The sequence below is a fragment of the Tenrec ecaudatus genome, chromosome 4, assembly GCF_050624435.1.
Source record: "Tenrec ecaudatus isolate mTenEca1 chromosome 4, mTenEca1.hap1, whole genome shotgun sequence".
In the NCBI taxonomy this organism is placed as follows: domain Eukaryota; kingdom Metazoa; phylum Chordata; class Mammalia; order Afrosoricida; family Tenrecidae; genus Tenrec; species Tenrec ecaudatus.
Genome location: NC_134533.1, coordinates 199,176,990 through 199,192,041, shown reverse-complemented (window position 1 = coordinate 199,192,041; position 15,052 = coordinate 199,176,990). Strand labels below are relative to the sequence as shown.

At 53.3% G+C, this 15,052-nt stretch overlaps 1 protein-coding gene across 4 annotated transcripts in view; it reads left to right on the top strand.

The window, feature by feature from the left end:
- The window catches only part of SLC6A20 (solute carrier family 6 member 20), a 48,852-nt gene that overhangs the window by 28,549 nt on the left and 5,251 nt on the right, over nt 1-15,052 (top strand). For 2 of the 4 annotated variants that reach the window (XM_075548963.1, XM_075548961.1), the window contains 7 exons: nt 918-1,009; nt 1,977-2,204; nt 4,421-4,531; nt 6,323-6,564; nt 7,416-7,578; nt 11,890-12,094; nt 13,623-13,782. In XM_075548963.1, coding sequence (XP_075405078.1) covers nt 918-1,009; nt 1,977-2,204; nt 4,421-4,531; nt 6,323-6,564; nt 7,416-7,578; nt 11,890-12,094; nt 13,623-13,782 — 1,201 coding nt within the window. Of the gene's footprint in view, nt 1-917; nt 1,010-1,976; nt 2,205-4,420; nt 4,565-6,322; nt 6,565-7,415; nt 7,579-11,889; nt 12,095-13,622; nt 13,783-15,052 lie in introns of all 4 variants that reach the window. The other 2 variants (XM_075548960.1, XM_075548962.1) reach the window with 2 other exon arrangements.

The following is a 15,052-nucleotide window of genomic DNA, read 5'->3' as shown; positions in this document are numbered from 1 at the left end:
GAAGACTTGGGCGCTCACATGCGGCCTCTCAAAACCATCTTCACACTCCGGGCGCCACCTCTGCATCGGCGTGGCTGGGAATGTTTAACCCGGAGGTGTGCGGCTTCGCCAGCTGCCAGAGCAAGCAATCCCAGGGGGCTTCTCGGAGGCGGCATCTGCCACTCAGTAGGAAATGTACCAGAGGCCGATGCCAACCAGCGGGGTGCTGCTGGTCAGAGTGGAACCACCAGCTCCCTGGGGTGCAAGCATATGCGGATACCTGTGGTATCAATATCCCTGCCACGGCCAATTTCACATGGTTAACATGGGGTCCCACAGTCACAGTGAGGCAGGGCATACAGTGACCCTAGAGGGTGGGTACTGCTGACTGCTGGCCTTCCCTCCACCCCCGGGTTCCACACAGTCCCGACCAGAGGTCAGGGCAGCCCCTGTCCCTTCCACACCCACACCCCTGCCCTGTGCCACCACTAGTGGGTCTTGGCCCAAGTCCCTCCACTTGAGGTGAGCCAGGGAGGGACCAGCCGTAACCGCTGGCATCAGGATGGTCCTTGGCAGTAGCAACATGCTCTCGCACCCAGCTCCTCCACTTACCGCCTGGGTCGTCTTGGGTAAGTCAATAACTGGGTGCCTCGGTGCCCTGAAATGAGGGGGGGGGGGGATAGGAAGACCCACTTTACAGCCTCGCGAGAACCGCAGGCGTCAGTCAGCACAGTACTCGGTCTAAAGACAGACAACAAACCAGCAGCCTGTGTTGCAGGGGGTGGCGCAGAGGGTGGGGAAAGAGAGGCGGCTGCCAAGACATGCTGGGGGCCACGGTTAGGGCTCCTGGAAGCTGTGGGTCAGAGTCGGGCAGCCCCTGCAGGCGTGTCCAGAGGGGCAAGGGCAGTCCTCAGAGCCGGTCCTCTGCTTCCTGACAGGCGTCGCCAGCGTGGTGGTCTCCTTCTTCCTGTCCATGTACTACAACGTCATCAACGCCTGGGCCTTCTGGTACATCTTCCACTCCTTCCAGGTGAGCGGGGCTGGGCCGGCCGGAGCAAGACGAGGGAGTGGTGAGAGGGGGTCAGGGACTCCAAACTGAGCAGAGAGCTCCTGGATCTGGGGTCCAGGGGTCCCCCAGGAAGTGCAAGCTGGATCGTGCTGATGTCGGTCATGAGCACGTGTGTGGGGAGCGGGCGTGATGTTCATGGGGTTCTCTCTGAATAGGACTTGCCACTGTGTCATGGGCGAGGCCCGATGTTCATCACAGAGAATGTGTATCTCCACCCAGCGGGTGAGGACAGGACCCGGGTCTCTTTATCTGAGGACTTGGGGACCACCCAGTGAGAGCAACAGAGGGTCTGTTCAGCAGGGCTCGCTCTCATGCTCTCATGACGGGCTGGGCTGCCATCACGAACAGGACGACTGGGCGTGGGAGAGCTTTAGGTGTGAGAAAAGGGGAGCCTCGGGGGGGGGGACCCTTGTTGGAGGTGGGCGGCACAGGGAAGCTGGAGGGCAGTTGTCTGGACCTGGGTATACCGGGTGATTGGTTTGAGAACAGAGGTGGTTTTCTCTCATGGAGCCTGAGTTGGAAGTGGAGACAAAATTTTTTTAATTGAGGAGCTGGCCATCACTGACCACATCCTGACCTTTCTGGGTCACTTGCTGGCGAGGTGGTGGTGTGGCTTCCAGCACCGGCTGCTGCAGAAGGCACAGCCCTGAGTTCCTTGATCATAGATGGTCCAGCCCTTGTCTGTCCTTATACTGGTTCTCACGCCCCACAGTTGAGTTCAGTTGTCCTCGGATGAATGTGTGCGGGATTGCAGAGAATGTGGGGCTCCCTCTACCCACCTTCCCGCTCTTTCAGGTGCCCCCATCCCTCTGCCCTGTGGGTCCCGGGCGCTTCTCTGCTAAAGGTTCTTGGTCAGGTGTCGCTCCTGCCCTTGCCCTGCGGTCTTAGCTCTCATCTTCTCTCTATAACGCTTGGTTTGATCCCAAAGGATCCCCTGCCGTGGTCCGTCTGCCCGCTGAACGCTAACCGCACAGGCTACAACGAGGAGTGTGAGAAGGCATCCTCCACGCAGTACTTCTGGTACAGGAAGACCCTCAACATCTCCCCCTCCATCCAAGAGAACGGGGGTGTGCAGTGGGAGCCAGCACTGTGCCTGATTCTGGCCTGGCTTGTGGTGTATCTCTGCATCCTGAGAGGGACCGAATCCACCGGGAAGGTAGGCAGCCAAGCTGCAAGGACCTCTGCTTCAGACACCACCCCTCAGGGGCAAGGAGCTGGGCAGCCATTTGGTCCATTGGGCACAGGGCACCCATGGGTCAGGGGCCAACTCGACAGCAGCTGCCAACTGTCCTGACAGAGACTCTGCAGTTCCTGGTCCCTCTTTGGGAATCTCCCTTGTTTCCCCTCCAAGAATCGTGCAGCGTGGTCAGCAAGGGGTTCTCCCAGTGGGGTTGGTCACATGCCCAGTCACCCGACCTGCTTCCCTGATCTGGGAGAAGCCTTCAGGAAAGCTTGCTTAGCAGAAAGGGAGGTGTATTAGACTGGGTAGGCTAGAGAAACAAATCCAAGGTTATATAGATATAGATGAAAGAGCTTTATATCAAACAGTAAGTGTATATTAAGAAAACCTCCCAGTCCAGATCAAGTCCACAGTCCGATATTAGCCCCTAAGTCTGAAACTAGTCCATAAGTCCTTCTTCAGACGCACACAGCCACATGTCATGATGCAGAATGCAGGAAGATCACATGCCGGTGGGTGCAAAGTCTTGTAGATCCTGGGGAAGCATGTCAGTCTGGCACGGGTCTCCAGGTGGCTCCTTCAGCCTTCTGAGTGTCTTGACAGCAGGAAGGCGAAGGCAGAGAGAGAGACAGAGGAACTTCCCAGAATCCTCATGAGAAGGCCACACCCACCAGGAGGCATCATCAGGCTGTGACCTGATGGAGAAGCTAGACTCCACCCCTTCGCCTGTTTATCAAGTTGACATGAAATGATGTAACTGCCACAGGAGGGGAATTCTTAAGCTTGCTCATGTGGGAAATGAGGAGGATACCAGGGTTAGTTCTCCAGGTTGGTCATCCCCACCCCGTTCTCCCTTGAGTTCATTCAACTCCATGACCTGATGCCCGTTTTATTTGCTGGCCAACCTCTGCCTGGCCCCTGGTTTATTTTCTTATCACTTGAGGTGGATTTATTACTCTCCCCTAGTGACAGTGACCTCCGCTAAGAAACCATGAGAAATGACACACCCTCCTTCTCCTGCTGTCCCCAGAGTGGGGAGGACACACAGCATGGCTCTGTTGACCTCAGAAACCCACGAGAAGGTGGTACCACACCTTGGTGTGACCGGAAGGCGGAGTGAAGTACATCCCCGGCAACTTGGACAAGGGCCATCCGCTTCGATTCACCCCCGAGGCTCCCCACTCTGGAAGGAACTGCCTATGCATTTAAAAACAAACAAACGAATCTTACGAACGAGTTCTTTGCTTTCCAGAAGAAGAGACTCTGGTGCGTGGCAGAGTTGAATTACAGGGAGGAAAACATCCAGTCCTGGGTGGTTGGTTGAATACATGCACGTTGCACATGTCTCTGAGAAAGCTTTGTTAAAGTTAGAACTCTCCAGTATATGAGGGGCTATGGCCAAAGTTTCATGAAAACTGAAGCTAAAGCATTGTTGAACTTGGGAGGCCAGTGCATAGGAAATGAGGATTTGGCTGGGGACGGGGGGAATGCCAGGTGTGTGCAGTTTTAAAGTCCACTCAAGTGAGATCTGATGTGTGGGTTGACCTTAGCCCAATCACTCAATTCCCTAAGGTATTTATGGCAAGGACCTTGGCCTGTCCTTACCACTCTGCCTCTCTTTTCTACACACAGATGAGCTTCTGCTGGCCTGCCACCAGGCCCGGGGTTTTTATTGCTATTTCCTTTTACAGATAATATAAATCTTGTAAGTGACTGTGTCTCCAGTTTTGCTTAGGTCACTAGGAAGCTCAGAGCCGAATTCGGCTCACTTGTAAAAACCAGGAAGGACCTCCCCCACCACGGTGCCTTTTCCTTGGGCCCGTGTTTGCCTCTTCTAGTCACGACTTCTACTCATTTGAAAGCATGGGTACAAATAACACCAAGCCTTTTTCAGAATGAGGTCCGCTGTAGCACAGACACCACTGTGAGGGGCCTTTAGAGACGGACATTGCTTTTCTTGCACTTGTGGAGGCTGCCAGCCCAGCTCAGGGCCCCCACTATGTAGATGCCTCCCTCGTCCGAAACCCAGGGTATTTCTGGGTCCCTTGGCCAGTAGACCATTTCCCACCTGACCTCTGTACTCTCCTGCGTGTATGTGTCTCTGGGTCGAGTCTGGTCTTTCTGAAGCTCAGAAGTGATTAGGTTTGGGACCCTCCCCACACTGGAATTACCCCATTCTCCCGTGCCCACAGGTGGTGTATTTCACCGCGTCACTGCCCTACTGCGTCCTCATCATCTACCTGGTGAGGGGCCTCACACTCCACGGAGCCACCAACGGCCTGGCCTACATGTTCACTCCCAAGGTACTGGCTGGAGGAAGAATCCTGACTGCAAGGGTGGGTGGGGCCGGGGCGAGGTGGAAGGCGGGTGGTGGGAGCTATAGTGTACCTCGGGAGATGGGTGGGAGCCCAGCAGACTGTGATGAGGGGGGTAGGCTCCCTGTGGCCATGAGACCGTCTGCTCAGCCCACGGTGACCCCGCAAGCAAACACAAGCACACTCAGCGCCGTCGAGTCAATTCCAGCTCACGCCCACGCCCCGTGTCACGGAACAGAACGCTTCCTCAGGGCTCCCTTGCTTGTGCTCCTGATGGCACTAGGTCTCTAGGCCTTTATTCGAGGGTAGCCCCCAAGGGGCTTGCTCTGCCAGCGTTGATGTTCAGAGTCAAGAGGTTGCACCATCCCAAGACCACGTCAGTAGGCTGCACCCCCTCTTCATGCTGAGTCTTGAGTACACGCTCCCTACCCTCCCTCCACGGATTGCTGCCCGAACCTCCTACTGCAAACCCGCTGGCTCAGTTACCTGGTGCTACCAGGAAAAATATAGCCACGCAGGTGGCTTCAGAGACGAGAATGCTACCTTCTCGCAGTCCCAGGGGTCCAGATCCAGGGTGTGCAGGACCGGGCCTGCTCTGTGCCCACCCTAAGGGAAGATCCTTCTTTGGCTCTGATCAGCTGCGGTTGGCACCAGGAGTTTTTGGATAGCCTTTGGTTAGTAGCTCTATAAGAGGACTTCAGACGCTCATGGGAGATGGAATTAAAAAAGAGACATGGAATTTGTCCATGAACTTGTTGATGGTATCTTCTCCTAAGGATCGTCCCGTCCCCATTTCCAAGACGGATCTCTTTTTTTAAAAGACAGCAGTCAGCTGGGACCGGGGATTAGGACCCACCTTACTCCTGCAGGGCTCGCTTTGAGTCAGAACTGACTCAGTGGCCGTGAGTTTGGCTTGCGTGGACTCCTGCGTGGCCTCTTGAACTTAGCTGAGAACATCCGCAAAGGAAAACGTGCGTCCAGGCATGGGGACAGGAGCTGGGATTTCAACATATCTTCTTGGGAGACACCCTTCAATACAAAACAACCAGCTTCCAGACTGCCGATTGAGTTATTGGCCATAAATACCCCTCTTCTGCTCATAACCCAGCTCTCCGGGGACCCCCACAGCGAGTGTGTGTCACTGAGGGGGCTCTTCTGGCCTTAAGCACAGAACAAGTTCTTCCTTGAGCAACTGTGACTCCGGAAACAAAAATGCTGCCAAATGCTTCCAAAGCCCCACGCCCATGCCCATGTGAGATTTACGCCCAAGCTCGGGCTTCCACCACCAGGCCGCAGGCCCTCCATCTCTGCCCCCCGGCCCTCACAGTGCCTGGGCCCCAGAACAGGGGCTCGATCTGCTGGCGAGTGATTTTGTGCTGCCGTTTTCATCCGAGCACCTTCTCTGGGCGGGGGGGGGGGGGGGGGGGGGGGGGGGGGCGGTTCAGGGCGTTATCCAGTTAGTGTTGGGGTGCTAACAGTAAGGTCGGTGGTTCAAACCCAGCAGCCCCTGCCAGGGAGAATACCGAGGCTGTCGGCTCAGAAACCCTCCCACCAGTCGAATCGACTGGACGAGAGAGGGCAGGTGTTGTTCGCGATGAGGGAGACGGCAGAGGAGGACCTGAGCGTTCCATGTGCTGGGGAATGGTGAAGACACGCAGGCCCCCTGGCCCAGGCCCGTCCCTAATGGGCTAGGAACCCATCGATGAGTTCATGCCTCTCTCTTGGCCCTCCTACAAGCTCAGGGTCCTGCGCCAGCTTCACGGGCCCTCTCCCCTCTAGCTGGAGCAGCTGGCCAACCCCAAGGCCTGGATCAACGCGGCCACCCAGATTTTCTTCTCGCTCGGCCTGGGGTTCGGCAGCCTGATCGCCTTTGCCAGCTACAACGAGCCCTCCAACAACTGCCAGAAGCATGCCATCATCGTCTCCCTCATCAACAGCGCCACCTCCATCTTCGCCAGCATCGTCACCTTCTCCATCTACGGCTTCAAGGCCACCTTCAACTATGAGAACTGCCTGAACAAGTAAGCCCCACCCAGGCCCGGCCCGGCGCCGAGAGAGGGGTCCCCGAACCTCTGAACGGAAGGTTCGGCAGCGGGGAAGAAGAGGTGGGCACCAGGGAGCCAGGAGCACTAGCTCTGGAGCCTCCGGTCAGGGTTCCAGGTGGCACCGCCAGCCCCCCACTCCTTGGGCACGCAGATGTCTGCTCCCGTCATTCAAAGCACTTTGCGCAATTGAGTGTTTAACAAACCTCAGTTTCCACCGTCCCATCTCTCCCGCCTCAGATGTACCTGGAAGCTCTCTGCTTAAGCCGTAGCACGTTCCAGAGCTTACTTTTGCTACCCGTTTCCAAATATTCCAGAAGCACCGTACAGACCCTGTGCTGTTCAGGGCGGTGATTATTGGTCCCTTTAAATTCGTTTAAATCAAGTGAAACAGCATTCAGTTCCTCTAAGCAGCTGCGCCACCAGCGCAGGCGGCTAGTGGGTGTCTGCCATGCTGCTCGGTGCAGACAGAGAGCCAGCCCACCCTCACGGGTTCTCTGTCTGCGCTGCCCAGTACGGCAGCCACTCTGCCGTTCTGCCGGACAGCACTGGCCCGAAGGTTACCACAGCCTCCCTGTGTGGGTCTGGCCCCCGTTATCATTGCCGATCTTGCTTGAGGCTTCGCAGAATCACCTGGCCCTTTTTAAAAGGTCTCCAGTGGGCAGATTCCCTTCATCGGAGGGAGGGGTCCCTTCCTGAGTCAAGAAGAGGCTGAAGGAATGGGCAGCCCAGCCGAGAGCCCCAGCTTCTGGAAGGGGGGCATAGGGTAAGGGGGGGGGGAGCTGTGGCCTTTGTAGTGGGCGAGGGCCAATCGATTATCTGCTCCACAGGGTGATTCTGCTGCTGACGAATTCTTTTGACCTTGAAGACGGCTTTTTGACCCCCAGCAACTTGGAGCAAGTGAAGAGCTACCTCGCCTCCACCTACCCGAGCCAGTACGGCGAGGTGCTCCCACAGATCAAAAACTGCAGCCTGGAAGCCGAGCTGGACACAGTGCGTGCCCCGGGGAGCACAGGACACCGCGGCTTTCTAACACACCTCCCTCCTTCACCGGCTGCTGATAAGAAAATTGGGGGGAGGGAGGGGTGTCGAGGAGAATACGGGGCTTGAGGGAAATACACGGTCCATGAAAACCAAGGAAAACGTAGCTGTTTCCCTCGCCCCTTCTTAGAGAAGCGAGCCTCGAGCGTCACTCTCCTCCGGGGTGGGACAGGAATCCAAGTTATCCCCGAGTTTCCCCTTTGGGTTCTCCAAGCCCTTCCTTCCTTCCTTGCTTTCCTCTCTGTGAAGTTCAAGAATGCAGGAAAGTGCGGACACACTATAGCACACACCATGCGTCCACCACCTGGAATAAGCCATTAAACACTTGCCATTTGATAGAGATCTCTGTGTTGTGCAGATGAACACTCCAAACGACAAAGTGCTTCTCCTTGCTCATTTCTATATTCTATATACTCTCTCTGTATACAGTATAGTTTCTATATTCTATACATTCTCTCTGTATATAGTATAGTTTCTATATTAGATATCTCTATATAGTATGTGTAGTTTCTATATTCTATATACTCTTCATATATAGTATAGTGTAGTTTCTATATTCTATACACTTTCTATACAGTATAGTATAGTTTCTATGTTCTATATAATCTCTATATATAGTATAGTATAGTTTCTACATTCTATACATGTTCTATATAGTATAGTATAGTTCATTTTTTTTAAACTTTATTTATTTTTGTTGTTTTTTTATCATTTATTAGGGACTCATACAACTCTTATCACAATTCATACATCAATTGTGTAAAGTACGTTTGTACATTCATTGCCCTCATTCTCAAAACATTTGCTCTCCACCTAAGCCCCTGGCATCAGTTCCTCATTTTCCCCTCCCTCCCCACCCCCTATAGTTTCTATATTCTATACATTCTCTCTGTATATAGTATAGTTTCTGTATTCGGTATACTCTCTGTATATAGTATAGTATAGTTTCTATATTCTATATACTCTCTACATAGTATCCTATATACTCTCTGTATATAGTATAGTATAGTTTCTGTATTCTATATACTCTCTGTATACAGTATAGTATAGTTTCTGTATTTGGTATACTCTCTGTATAGTATAGTTTCTATATTCTATACATTCTGTATATAGTATAGTTTCTGTATTCTATATACTCTCTGTATATAGTACAATATAGTTTCTATATTCGGTATACTCTCTGTATAGTATAGTTTCCATATTCTATATACTCTATGTAGTATAGTGTCGTTTCTATGCATGCTAGAACCGTTTGGGATGAGTCATTAGGGCGACTTCAGCTTTGTCCTGGTGACGTGTGCCTAGCGAGCATCCTCGGTGAAGCCTCTCCGTGGGTGTCTAGATTTGCCTTAGCCTTCCCGGGAGCCGTCCGAGCAGCTGTGGAGACGAGCAGTTTTGCACTTTCTCTTTCCAGTCTGCGCATCTGGATTCTTTGTCTTAGCACCTTGGACTGACGAGGCCTTCCATCAGGCAGAGGGGAAGGGGCGGTGAGCGTGTTTGCCGATGCTTCGAGTTCATGGGAAGGCTTCTAGAGAGTGGGTCTAAGGAACACTCCCCAAGAACGGAGAGCAGTGCCCACCGTGGCAGTTTCTACCACAGTCTCATTGCCAGCAGCTTCCGGGGGGCTTCCTTTTGCTGGAGGGGAGTCTGTTCTCTTCTTTACTGAGGGAGCTACGCCAGGTCCTTTCCTGGAGACCCGTCCTTTGGGATCTCCTGGCTGTGTGCAGCCTGCTAGGCCTGGCTGCCAGCCACCAGCCTGTGACATCACCTCCTGAGCCCCGAGCCCTCAACTTCAAGGTCTGGATCCAGTTTAGGGGAGGTAGGCGTCCCCTTGGCTCCAGTTTCTGTTTAAAGTTGTCCTTTCTCATGAGGGTGGAAGGGGCTGGGGGTGGGGTGGGAGGAGCTGATACCAAGGACTCAAGTAGAAAGAGAATATTTTGACATTGAAAATGATGATGGCAACTTTTGTACAAATGTGCTGGATGCAATGGATGTATGTGGCTGGTTCTAAGAACTGTAAGAGCACCCAATAAAATGATGAAATAATAATTAAAAAAAGACTAAAGTTCAAAATCCCCACTTCCGGGAGCGGGGGGCTGGGAGCTGTCATTTCTTTGTTATTTTTAGCATTTACGGGTTTCTCTCACTTTTTTTTTTTTGAGCATGACTATATATGTGACTATTTATTTAGACTTTTCCCCATTTATTTCCATATATATGTATATATATATATGTGTGTGTATATATATATATATATATATTTCTACTTTATTCTCAACTGGTTTGAAACTTTTATGTTTTAAAGTGTAAAGCTAAACAGAATCTTTAATCCTCTTCCAGAAAATGCAAAGACTTTAATATCTTCTCTCCTGCTTTAAATGCTCCTTCTTTGAGTTCTGTCTTTCTTTTTTACCCCCAAGTTGGGCTCCATTATTATTTGGTACGAACAGTATCTGTGTCTGCCTACACGTTGGCCATTTGTTCGGTTCACCGTTCCTTCGACTTCCTGGCTGCCTCCTGCCGCACTGCCGCCTTAAAACACGTGGTTGATGAATTCTTTTACAACAGGTTCTAAGTTTTCTGGTCCTCTTTGTGTTTAAATGTCTGTATTGAACCCCTTTTCACAAAATATCATTCCCTTAGTAGAAAACCCAGGAGCAGCATGGTTTTCTCTCCCCACTTTGGACATCCTGCCTTGTTTCCGGCCCCGTTGGTGGTTCCTCCATGACTTTGGAGTGACTTTATTCTTTCCCTTCGGCTTCTCTTGGGAACTTCTTTTGGCCTTGGACTTCTGCAGCCGAGGCATGGGTACATGTTTTATTACCCTGCCATGGTCATATTCGGTTTATTGTGTCTATAGCCTCATGGTTTCAGACAAACCCAGTGCCATTATCCACGAATCATTGTCTCTCTCTATTCCCCCCCCCCTTCTAGAACCCCACTGAGGCCTCGGTTAGACCCGCGAATCCTGGGGCGTAGGTCTCTCACGCGCTCTTTCATTCTCCCATCTTCTGACCTTGGGGGCTCACTGGTTTCACGGGGGCTTGGTTGCTGGTGTGGTCCCAGTTCTTCGGTTCATCAGCTCTCTTTTCAGCTGCATCTAGTCTTGTATTTAACTATCCACTTGTCTTTTAGTGAAATAGCTATCTATTTTAGATGCTCTATTTTTAAGTTTACCTGTTCATTCATCATTTCTTATTAAGTATTTATCTTGTGGCTCTTTAAACATGTCCTATTCTGCTATTTCAAGGGTGGGCAGGAGAGTGGAGTCTGTTCTAGTGGGAGGTGGATGTTTCTCACGGGCGTTGTAGAGAATGGCTAGCCCATCATAATACAAAGAAAATCAACTTTTTGGGTAGGTTTCCTTATTGTTTCTCATGTCCCCATCAGGTGATGCGCACACGTCCTTACCCCTATTGTTTGTACCCAGGGTAGACGGTTCCTGCTGACCCCATTGCTACTGGGCTGTGCTCTGCATTGCTCTGCGCTAGCTCCTGTACTGATCTGAGCTAGCTGCTGTCTATGACAACCCAACCCTGAGGGAGACACGTTCTAAATCGGTTACCTCTCACTCCTGTGCATGTGGGACTTCCTTCTGGTGGGTTTGTCCGTCTCCGTGTCTGAGCTCACTGTCCGGTCTTCACCTCTGGATGTTGGGGAAGCTGTCCCCCAGAGAGAGTTTGCGTCTGTGTGTGCCCGTGGCCAGAAGGCACCCTCATACCAGGATTCCTCTTTAGTGCCTTGGGGGATTTGTCTTTAAATAGGAAGCAATCCCCCGACCACCACCTCCTTACCACTGGCTCACAGCTTAGTATCCCCCCCCCCCCACCAACATTCCCACAGCAAAAATGGCCACAAGTAACCTCCTGGCTGCCTTCTGGCCTGTCAGCTCCCCACTGTCCTGGTTCTTGCTACTTAAACCAGCGTCCCACCTCAACGTCTTAGAATAGATGGGCTGGCATGATATGGGCAGCAGGGATTTCTGCAAACACTGCTTTGTGGTCTTGGATCCAGATTGCACCCGCGTTGCGGTGGGGAGAGGAGCACAGTGTTTCAAGCTGGCTGGGGGTTCCCTGCAGACCCCGAAAATAGGGACCCCCAACAGCTCCCCTTTTCCACCCTCCCAGCTGAGCCCGAGGGCCTGGACCGTAGATGAAGGACGTTCTTGTGACCACAGGGGCCCACATGGGCTCGGCCTGGTGTGTCTACGCGGCGTCCGAGAGTTACCCTTGGGTGTGACGCGTGTCTTCTCCCCTTGGGCAGGCCGTGCAGGGGACGGGCCTGGCCTTCATCGTCTACACGGAGGCCATAAAGAACATGGAGGTGTCCCAGCTGTGGTCAGTGCTCTACTTCTTCATGCTGCTGATGCTGGGCATCGGGAGCATGCTGGGCAACACGGCGGCCATCCTCACCCCTTTGACCGACAGCAAGGCCATCACCAAGCACCTGCCCAAAGAGGCGATCTCAGGTCAGCAAGTGGGACAGTGGCGGAGGGCAGGCAGGCAGATGCGTTTTCTTCGAGGTTCGGTGCTTATTGAAGTGGCTTGGTGGCTGTTGGTTACCCTGCAGCCTTCCTGCCCTGATTTTTCCCCATCTTGGACAACCCAGGGTCTGGGGTAGGGGTGGGGGAGGGAGGGAGTGATTCCCTCCATGTGTCTGGTTCTCCAGACTATGAAGGAATAAAGTGCAGCTCTTGGGAAAAGACCCAGGGCCCCAGCATGGGTGACCCGCAGAGCCTTGCAAACTAGGTGGGAACTTGACTGGGGCCCTAAAGGCATGGCCCGTGTGCAGTTTTTAAGGTCACGGCTCCATTGAGGTTGCTGCCCAAGCCATCACACCCCAGTTTCTCACACCCCAGTGGGCTCCTTTGCTCCCCTTTCTATCCTATATGTATCCCCACCCTGCCTCCCAGAGGACACCTCCATTGGGATGGCTACCGTTTCTGAGGAGTGCTTCCTGTCCGGGGCTGCAGGTCCTTGGTATGGCGTGCCGAGTGTCTGTCTCTTTTCCTCCCTCACTCACTGTCTGTGATTTGTGAAAGTGGCAGTAGCTCGTCCCTCTTCTTGCCTGTGTACTAGTCCAGGGTTAGGGGGCATGCCCCAGCCTCTGTCTTGCATGGCTCCATTGTCCCATAGTCATGACCCTCTTCCCAGTCAGAACCAAGCCAGAATCCCACTCCTTCTCCCTTGAAGTCCTGACCACCCTAGCAGGAGCCGCCCACCTTTCATCATTGCCCTCTGGAGCCACCTGGCCACCACCTCCTTCCTTCCCCTGAGAGCCCTCCTTGACCCCTGTTTGCCCAGGGAGGTACTAGGCAGTGGTGTGGCTTCAAACCAGTCCAAACTGGTTCTGCCCCAGCCAACCAGGCAAAATGAGAAGAGAACTGGGCTTTGTAAATTTAGGTGAAGCAGAATGATATCCAGAAAGGGTACCATTACAGGTCAGAGGCCCAGGATAGGGACTCAGACCAGGGCTCGTGCGCCCCGTCTGGAGCCTGGGGTGGGAGACAGAGCCTCAGCCAGGACCGTGGAGAGCCCTTTGGAGTCACCATGCAGTTGGCGCCATCTGTGGTGCTGCTCCTGCTCTGCCAGTCAAGAGATCTGGTTGCTATGCAACAGGTACCCAGTCCTTGCTTTCTAAGAGTGAGAGGAGGTTTCTGGCAGGGTGTAGACCCCTCCCCACCCCTCCCCACCCCTGCAACATCTCCCTTCCCCTCACTGTTCCTGCTCACCCATGTTTTACAAATCCAGCCTGTGGGTGAGCCTCCTTATGACTCCAGCTGACTCCTTGGGACACTTTGTCCCCACCCTACCCCCAGCCCCTGCACACACCCTCCAGGAAGCAGCACCATGGAGTGGATGAACCAATTGGCCAGCATCCCCGTCCCCCTGCTGTGGGGGCCCTATGGGTCCTGCTGCTGTAGAACCCAGGGTGAACAGTGGGGCTGGGTCCCCTGGTGGGCAGGACCGGTGGGCAGGTGATCCTGTGGCCTGCAGGTCTGGTGTGTCTCATCAGCTGCGCCGTGGGCATGGTGTTCACCATGGAGGCAGGCAACTACTGGTTCGACATTTTCAACGACTACGCCGCCACGCTGTCCCTGCTGCTCATCGTGCTGGTGGAAACCATCGCCGTGTGCTACGTGTACGGGCTAAGGAGGTGAGTGAGGCCGCCGCCCTCTGCCCCCGCTGCCAACTGCCCCCAGGCCCACAAAGGGGGGAAGGACCATTTCCCAGCCTGCCTCTCACACCGTCCTCTGTAAAGAAGAGTCTTGATGAGAGACTCCCCCGGGGGTGGGGGTGGGGCAAGCAGTTAACTGCTCTGTGTGGAGTCTCCCTAGAAGTGCCTCGGGAGAAAGGCCTGGTGTTCTGACACCCCCCACCCATCGAGTACAGTTACACACACACACACACACACGGACTGGGAGGGGGCCACCCTGAGCAGGAGCATTTCCTCAGCCCTTAGGTGGTCATTTAATTGGGTGACAACGGAGTTTGAAAGTTTTTCTCTGTGGTCCAGTGTGTCAGTCTGGGTGGACTAGAGAAGGAAAAAATCACAGGCATGTGTATAAGAAAGAGCTTTATATACAAGAGCAGTTGAATATCGAGAAAATGTCCCAGCCTAGTCCACATCAAGTTCATGAGCCCATATATCTGATAACAATCTATAAAGTCCTCTTCAGACTCACACAACACAGGCAATGACGCCGAATGCAGGAAGAGCACAGGCCAGTGGGTGGGAAGTCTTGTGGATCCAGTGGCGGTATAAGCAGGTCAGTATTGTCAGGGGTCTTCATGTGGCGCCTCCAGCTCAGGGCACTAGCTTAGCTCCATGTGTCTTGTCAGCTGCAATGTCTCCCAGGGAGTGAGAGTATGTCCCGCCTCCAGCTAGCTCTTATCTCCTTAGCGCCTCCAAATGAGGTCATCAAGCTACGACCTGATTGACAGGCCAGACTCCACCCCTTCACTCTTAATCCTCTCACATTGACACCAGATGATGTGACTACCACCTCCAAGTTTCACCTCGCTTTCTGCCTTCACCCAGCATCCTCTCTGTCTGCAGTTTGACTTTAGCCCTGTAAGACCCGAGGGCCGGGACACACACATCCAGACACTGCCTACACTGACCCTCGGCCAGCATCGGCATTTTCAGAGAACCCCAACAAAGTCCAGCTGATCATGTGCACCCCAGAAAATCTGGCAAATTCAACGCTTAGTCAGTTCTCATCCCCAGGGCCCAGCCCAGGGCTGGGAGGTATGTTCTCTCCCAGAGGAGGGCGTGTGTGGCAGGGCTGAGAACTTTGCATCTGGAAGCAGCCATAGGGTGTGGGCGGGTATATCGGGTAGATGGGTGGGCATGGCCCACACACTAGAGGGAGCAGGCTCCTTAGCCAGCTGTGAGATCAGGCCAGAACTCACCACTAATCGCA